At 35.9% G+C, this 8,650-nt stretch overlaps 1 protein-coding gene across 4 annotated transcripts; it reads right to left on the bottom strand.

The window, feature by feature from the left end:
- Window positions 1-5,230: 5,230 nt before the first annotated feature.
- On the bottom strand, window positions 5,231-8,287 carry LOC101499309 (uncharacterized). 4 transcript variants are annotated; one of them, XM_073368113.1, is made up of 4 exons: window positions 8,083-8,287; window positions 7,846-7,868; window positions 5,715-7,014; window positions 5,231-5,534 (listed from the first exon to the last, which is right to left on the bottom strand). In XM_073368113.1, the coding sequence occupies exons 3-4, from the start codon at window positions 7,002-7,004 to the stop codon at window positions 5,511-5,513; spliced, it is 1,314 nt and encodes a 437-aa protein (XP_073224214.1). In that variant the 5' UTR covers window positions 7,005-7,014; window positions 7,846-7,868; window positions 8,083-8,287; the 3' UTR covers window positions 5,231-5,510. The 4 variants fall into 4 exon arrangements, with proteins under 4 accessions (XP_073224214.1, XP_004488531.1, XP_012567221.1 ...); XM_004488474.4 differs by having other exon boundaries at window positions 5,715-7,026; XM_012711767.3 differs by lacking the exon at window positions 7,846-7,868 and having other exon boundaries at window positions 5,715-7,026.
- Window positions 8,288-8,650: the final 363 nt, after the last annotated feature.

The raw sequence follows: 8,650 nt of genomic DNA on the forward strand, positions 1-8,650 counted from the left end.
TCAAATTTCATTTTGTACATCATTAAAAGATATTTTTTTTTAGGAATAACTTTAGTCTTTCTAATTATATATTTCAATGATTGATTGTTTAGTTTAGATTTGTTTTTCAATTGGGTTGGTGTGGTCCCCCCAATTTGTTATGTTAGGACACTCTTTTTTCTTTCACATTGGTTTTCTCTCCGTGAGTTTTTAGAAAATATTTTTAACGAGACAAATGATATTCTTCGTATCTTGCTTGTGTTTTGGTTTGTCCCCTAACTTTAGTCTTTCTTATTATATATTTTAATGATTGAGTGTTTAGTTTGATTTGTTTTTCAATGAGTTTGGTGTGATCCCTCAATTTGTTATGTTAGGACACTCTTTTTTCTTTCACCTTAGTTTTCTCTCGATGAGTTTTTAAGTAATATTTTTAACGAGACAAAATGATTTTCTTTGTATCTTACTTGTGTTTTGGTTTGTCCCCTAACCTTAGTCTTTCTTATTATATATTTCAATGATTGATTGTTTAGTTTGGTTTGTTTTTCAATGGGGTTGGTGTGGTCTGTAACACCCCGTTTTTCAAAGCGAGGGTATATTTTTTTTTTCTAAAAGTAATTAAAAACGAACAAAGAAATAAATCAGGAAATGCTTTTGGATAAATAATTGAGTCATTATAATTTACGCAGCGGAAAAGTTTCTCCAATTATAAATCCAAAACATTTTTACATAAACATCAAATGGTACATGGAACCCATTCAAAGATGATATCAAACTGATAATATTTGTATAAGTACAGTTTTCCAAAACTAAAATACTCCAACCCAAAAAGAAGGACCCCTAGTCCCTATACATCATCCAAATCTGATCATCCTACCAAAAAGCTATACACCCTGAGTAATCTCCACGCGCCCCGTGAGATCCTCCTAACACAACAGCAGTCAAGCGTTCCCATCTCCATCCCCGTCCGTAGGGTACGAACCAGTAGGGCCGTCCTGACTCTCATCTGAGGGCAAAGCCCAGATTTCCACAATAGTGTAAAGGGTCACCAACCAGAAAATAACAGTTAACACATAGCAGTTAAGTTTTTGAATGCTCAAAACAACTTTTTAACTAAGCATGCACCTTAACAGGATTTTCAATATGCGAAAAGTTCACACAGTACATTGCCAATGAAATTGAAGGTAAAATGCAGTTCTCGATCTCCTAATTAACACATAATAAAACAAGACATGGATAGATTCATGAGCAACTAATCATACAACTAAAAATGAGGATTTTCACTGAGCCAATCGATTGGGCAATCGATTGGGGTGAAGATTTTTAATGAAAACAGAATCCTGGGCTGAATTCAATCGATTGGTAAATCGATTGATTGGTTCCTGAGCCCCTGGTTTCGAGCCAATCGATTTCCTAATCGATTTGGTGAGGGATTCTTAATGAAACAGAATCCTGGGCTGAATTCAATCGATTGGTAAATCGATTGATTGGTTCCTGAGCCCCTGACTTAAGGCCTAATCGATTGGGCAATCGATTTCTTAACTGATTCCTTTGAAAATTGATTTCGAAATCGATTGGCTAATCGATTTGTGAATTGGCCAAGTCCCTGTTTACCCATCCAATCGATTGGGAAATCGATTTCCCTGATCAGTTTTCCAAAAATTCATGAATTAACCTAAGTCATTCCTAATCAAGTCCACAACCTAACACTTAGCAATTCCTACGCGATTACTACGACACACGAAGGTTCGATAACCATCATACTCACACACAATAAACAACACATAACACTTAACACCTTCATCTCAGTTATCACGATAAATCAAAATTCGAATCACTCAATCATAAACTCAAATCAAACATGACTCGCGTGCCAGGCACCCTAATGCAATGCGTATATGCCAAAATGCATGGACTCGGAATTCCAAACCAAAACCCTCCTCGAAGGGCCGTAAATCATAATTGTACCGCCTATCGCAGGCCAAAGTACCAATTACCGAGGTGCCACCTATCACGGGTCAGCACGATTTACTAAAATGCGTAAATCATAAACGTACCACCTATCACGGGTCAGTACAGTTTACCGAGGTGTCACCTATCACGGGTCAACACGATTTACTAAAAGAAAAAGCGGGAATCGTAAATGTACCACCTATCACGGGTCAGTACAGTTACCATGGTGTCACCTATCACGGGTCAACACGATTTACTAAAAGAAAAAGCGGAAATCGTAAATGTACCACCTATCACGGGTCAGTACAGTTACCATGGTGTCACCTATCACGGGTCAACACGATTTACTAAAAGAAAAAGCGGGAATCGTAAACGTACCGCCTATCACAGACCAGTACTGTTTACCTAGGTGCCACCTATCACGGGTCAGCACAATCCACCAAAAATGTAAATCGTAAATGTACCACCTATCACGGGTCAGTACAGTTACCATGGTGTCACCTATCACGGGTCAACACGATTTACTAAAAGAAAAAGCGGGAATCGTAAACGTACCGCCTATCACAGACCAGTACTGTTTACCTAGGTGCCACCTATCACGGGTCAGCACAATCCACCAAAAATGTAAATCGTAAATGTACCACCTATCACGGGTCAGTACAGTTTACCGAGGTGTCACCTATCACGGGTCAACACGATTTACTAAAATATAAATCGCAAACGTACAACCTATCACGGGTCCGTACAATTTACCAAGGTGCCACCTATCACGGGTCAGCACAATTCACCAAAAACGTAAATCGTAAATGTACCACCTATCACGGGTCAGTACAGTTTACCGAGGTGTCACCTATCACGGGTCAACACGATTTACCAAAAAGTAAATCGTAAACGTACCACCTATCACGGGTCAGTACAGTTTACCAAGGTGTCACCTATCACGGGTCAACACGAATTACTAAATAGTAAATCGTAAACGTACAACCTATCACGGGTCAGTACAGTTTACCGAGGTGTCACCTATCACGGGTCAACACGAATTACTAAATAGTAAATCGTAAACGTACAACCTATCACGGGTCAGTACAGTTTACCAAGGTGTCACCTATCACGGGTCGACACAATTTACCAAATGAAATGCATGAGCATACACAGACTCCATTCACAACAATCGTTAAGCAAATGCAGATATTAAAAGATTCCCCATTTTTAATACCCATTTAACTTAAACGACTTTCAAACAACATTAATTAAATAAGTCATTAAGAGATTCCCCGTTCTTAATACCGATTTAACTTAATGATTTTCAAAACAAAACGTTAAGCAAACAGTCATATTAAGAGATTCCCCATTCTTAATACTCATTTACCGAAACGACTTTCAAACAACATTAATTAAATAAGTCATTAAGAGATTCCCCGTTCTTAATACCGATTTAACTTAATGATTTTCAAAACAAAACGTTAAGCAAACAGTCATATTAAGAGATTCCCCATTCTTAATACTCATTTACCGAAACGATTTTCAAAAACGATAGTTAAGTAACCGAGACATTAAGAGATTCCCCATTCTCAACGCCCAGTTAACTTAAACATTTTCCTCAAATACACATTAAGTAAACCGAGGTATTAAAAGATTCCCCATTTTTAATACTCGTTTAACTCTAATGGTTTTCAAATTCCACAGAAACAAATTCAAACATACTTTCACATTCAAACCATAATTCACAACAACCACACCAATTAACAAACATCAAGTACGAACACACCAAATACAACGAACACAAATCACGCAACATAACACCCAGATACATCAAATTTCATTTACCACGAAACATTCATCACTATAAACAAAACCTAACTCTAAGGTTTTTACCCATAACGCACTAGTTTCGTTTTTCCCCAAATCGATACATTTAACCCTAACAAATTCCTTCCCACACAACTACAGATAAGTCCCTAATGCAATCTAGAAGTTTGGAAGGAGCCCTTACCTCAACGTTAGCTTTAACGGACGTTTCCGGTACCGTGAGTAATTCCGGTAAAATCTCCGCTCGCAACGCCGCTTCCAAATTAGTTCACTAGCACCGTAGTGTGGAGGTGAGCAACTTTCCCTTCTATCTCTTCGAGAAATGAGGTTTGGATCTAGAAGAAACGGAGGAGTTTGTGTTTGGATCTCAAAAACCGTTTTTCTTCGTTTTCGAATCAAAGAGGAAGAGTGGAGTTACGAAAACCTTGATCTAACCCTCACCCAACCTTGGGTCACTAGTTTTGAAGAAAAGGAAGCAACGAAAACGAGAAATGGAGAAAGGATGAATTTTTGGTTTTATGCTCGCGTGACTGAGGAAGGAGATGGAAAATTTGGGTTTTCCTTCCTTTCTATTTCTTTCCTTTGCTTTTCCTTTCTTCCTTTTTCCTTCCTTCCTTTATATACTATTTTCTTTTCCTTTTCCTTCCTTCTAGTTTTCCTTTCTTTTTCCCTCCAAGCAAACATATATATATAAAATAAATATAACTTAACAAATATCTCAAAATCTAGATATTTATTAAATTACCGTTTCACCCGAAACGCCTTAAATTAACCGTAAAGTATTTACCGCAGTTAAATTCAATTTATTTATCGACGAGAAATTCTAATTGGCATCGAAATATCTTTTTGATTATAAAACTCCAAAATATTATTAACTTTGGCTTAAAAGCCTCCGAGCCAAAATCCAAAATATACCAAACACACAAAAAAGGGTACTTTAAAATTATGGGTCTTACATGGTCCCCCCTAATTTGTTATGTTAAGATACTCTTTTTTCCTTCACCTTGATTTTCTCTCGATTTTTTAGGTAATATTTTTAACGAGGCAAATGATTTTCTTTGTATCTTGCATGTGTTTTGGTTTGGTCCCAGTTAGTTTTGTTCTTGGTTTGTCGTTTATTTAATGTTGTTATGGTGCTGCAAATTATAGGAGAGATATTAGCAACGACAACATAATTGAGATGTCTAATTATTCTATGTGATGTATTTGTACTCTAATTTCTGTTTAGAAAAACCAATCTTGACTATTAATTTGAAATCACTAATTCTGCAATGCAGTTAGCGCAAGAAACCTGTTACCGAGTAAATTGTGTAGAAGATGCATAGATTTGAGAGACTACATGCTAGAATTAAATATTGATGTCAGCTCTAATACTTTTGCTGCCTAGCAGAATTGTTTGTAAAACTTTCTTCATCAATGGATGGTCAATTTATGGTTATTATTTAGAATGCTAAAGGAGCAATGAAACATTGCTCTTAGTAAACATAATCATTCAGGAGTTGAGGGTGCTCAATTATTTGCTTCCATTTCAAAACAAGTAAAACAGGAAATTTTATTATACCTACAAAAGGTTTCAATTTGCTTCCATACTAGTGTCTGATGTACAGCAAGTTGGTATGGAAATGTCTACATTTTTCAGTGACTACAATTAAATTAGAAGATACAATATACCCGACCTAGATCTGTGTGTAGAGACAGCATATGTATATGTATACAACATATGACACAGAATTTGATTGGTCACCTAAGATGGTCACTCTGCAGTTACTTGATCAAATCCAAAAGTGCAACATTGCCTGTTTATGTAAATTTGCTATCATTAGTTCTTTGTATTTCAAAAACCAGAAAGAATACCAACAATGCAAGAAATCAAATAAATGCAATGTATTGTGAATCAAATAAAAAGATCCATGCATGTATGCAGGCAATAGGAATTTATTTTCTGTTTTTAAAACACTAGATTGTATATACTTTACCTCTTTGAGAATATCAAAAGACACTGCATTATCCACAGGAGTTGCATTTTTTGTTTTCCAGCTTTTCATTTCTGTCTGTATTAATTTCAGGTTAATTTGTATGTCCTTCAACAGCCTCAACTGTTCATCACCATCACCTAATTCAACACCATGGGTAGTCTCATGAGTCCTTCTACTAATTTTCTGCCTCTGAAACCTCGCGATTCTCTGACGAACTTCAGCTTGAGAATTACAATCCACACCCATCCTTTCTTTCTGCTGGCCAACGAAACTCACTGTGCCCTTTTTCTTGTCAGCGATAAATTTAAAAGGCGATTCAACCACTTCCTCAGACACAGATTCTGATTTTGTTAATCTATTATCTGTCACAGTATTCCATTTCTCAAGCCTTTTTCTCCCTTCATTATCACTGACTTCGTGCTTTTTTATGGCTTGTGGGACTTCAAATACATCCAGGACCTTAGTCCAGCAACGATGATCGGCAAGTGCTGTATTGTCGCACACACTTTCACCGTGACTTGCTACTTCATTGTATTTGGTAGTGTCCAATCTGTGTTCTTGGTCACACTCACAGGTTATCTTACTGGTAGCTTGTGAAAATGTTGAACTTGACCTCCCTCCTCTACTTCTCAAGTTTGTTCCTTTGTTATTATAACAATCTGAAATCACTTTCACTTGTTCATGTAACATCTTTATCTTGTTCCAGTATGAATCAATAGTTCCACTGCCAAACACCAAGCTAGGTTCCTTGTCACCCGAAACCGGAGCCAGACTAGGTGATCTTTCCATCTTCTGAGTAACACTCTCTCTCAAGGTCATAATCTTTTTAAACGGAATAGGCGGCAATGATTGCAGCCTTCTCATAACCGTGCCACTACTTTCATCACTTGAATTTGAGTTTGCATTCTGAAACTCACTTGCATTGAGAACACACCCGAAGCTCACAAGTTTGTCTTTGTAAGCCTGCAATTGAAACTTCAGAGATGCTGTTTCCATTTCCTTGTCATACAAAAGTTCTTCGAAAGCTTCGATGATGGCTTCCGCGTGGCCCATCTTCCCTTCTGCCATTCTCTTGAACTGACTTGCCTCCATCTCAACTGCAGCCTTCTCTCCTTGTAAACGCAGTATCATATCCATTGCTTCTCTGGCTGCTGTGGCTGAGGATTCCCTTTCATTATCCAACTCTGCGTACAGCTTCTGCAGAAGTTGCTGTTGAGCACGAAGTGTCTCCGCTGCGCCTGCTACTGATGCATCACTTCTAGTTCGACCTATTATAGTCGTTTCTGCCATGCTACTCTGCCTTGTTGTTGAACTAAAATAATCACAAATCAGCCTTCAAGGTGCAAAGCAATCTTAATGTGCAATGAAAAACAAGATTTATTTATTTTTTAAACTGAAGTAAAGACTATATGGATCATTTTTTCAAGATATGCAGATAAAACTCAGAAAGAAGACAACAAATGAAGTTTTATGTTGGGTTCAATTTTGAATGCTTCAAAATCAATTCCAAATGTATATAGTTGATTTTGACATGTTTGGATGCCCTCCAGTGAAATTGATTTTCCCTATAGCACAGATTCTAACTTAATTGAAACTAGGATTTGTAACTTTTAATTCAAATCATGATTTTTATACTCCAATTTATTTTTCAAATCACTTTTATGTAAATATATTCAAACAAAAAACACTTTACATTCGACCCGCTTTTACCTTTAATCAATTTTTTCCACCACATAACTAAAGACACAGTACCGTAGCAAAAATTAATTTTGAATGAGTTGATTTTGTAAAATAGATTTTGATTAAAAATTAGTTGTGCATATAAAATGAGTCGTCATTGGATAAATTCATGTCCAATAAAAAATCACGTTTAAAGCTAGAATCTATCATAGAAACAATATTAAGACAACATTCAAAGATATCAAAATAAAAAATATACTTCTAGGTGACTCTCACAAAAACCAAAATCAAAACATGCACTAACATGTCTGCCATACTATATTGAAAATTTAAATTAAAAAATGCAGAATCGCGAAATCCTGAGGTATCAGTTAATAAAGAGGAAGTAGAAAACGGTAGATTCATTTGGTGATTTCAAGAAAACAGATCCTTGAATAACAGAAAGCATTACCAGTTACCAGTCCACCACAAAACCTGAAATCAAAGAAAGAGAGGTAGCGCTTCAAGAAATGGTGATGTGGCCTCATGCAAACGAAAACGATGGAAAATAAAAAAAATATAAAAAAAAAAAAATTGATTTGAATGCACAGACACAGCCACACGGGAATGAATGAATAAATGTGCTTTGGTAGTTTATTTCAAACAAGGAAAAAGAATTGAAGGAGAAATATTTTCAATATTTACGTACCTTCCGAAATAAGGGTGAAATTGTGAATGATTTAGTTGGAAATACTATTGCTGTTTATATACTGTCAGTCCCATCCCATATGCTGCAAAATTATATATGGAATCCGCACACGCCCGAAAGCCTTCATGACTAAGAATTTTTATTTTTATTTTGTCTTAATGACTAAGAACTTTAGTAATCAATTAATGATAATAATTCTCACTCTAGAATTCAATATATAAGATAACGTTGAATAAATAAAAATGTCAAATTTAGTATTAAATTAATTTTTTTGTTAACCTTGATTTAGTTATTTATAAAATTGAAAAATAATAATTAAAAAAGAGGGACGTGTGATTTTTTTTTCTTTTTTCTTTTTTCTTTGTTGCATTTTGTACACGAGCGCCACTCAATTACGCATCACACACGACACACAACAAAGGCAATAGTGTATTTTTCGCCTTTCGGTTTCTAGAATCAGCTACAGACAAAACCATAGTTAGTTAACGTATTGGCCTTGCTTCTTGGAGTGTGTTTGATTTTCTAAAGAAATTGTGAAGAGAAAGATAATTGACAAAATGGTTGACAA

This window comes from Cicer arietinum, chromosome 1 (genome assembly GCF_000331145.2).
Source record: "Cicer arietinum cultivar CDC Frontier isolate Library 1 chromosome 1, Cicar.CDCFrontier_v2.0, whole genome shotgun sequence".
In the NCBI taxonomy this organism is placed as follows: Eukaryota; Viridiplantae; Streptophyta; class Magnoliopsida; order Fabales; family Fabaceae; genus Cicer; species Cicer arietinum.

Coding starts and splice junctions, on each gene's coding strand:
- LOC101499309 (XM_012711767.3), bottom strand. CDS start 7,004: ATGGCAGAAACGACTATAATAGGTCGAACTAGAAGTGATGCATCAGTA. Junction 5,535..5,714: donor CTTTTGATATTCTCAAAGAG/GTAAAGTATATA, acceptor TTACATAAACAG/GCAATGTTGCACTTTTGGAT.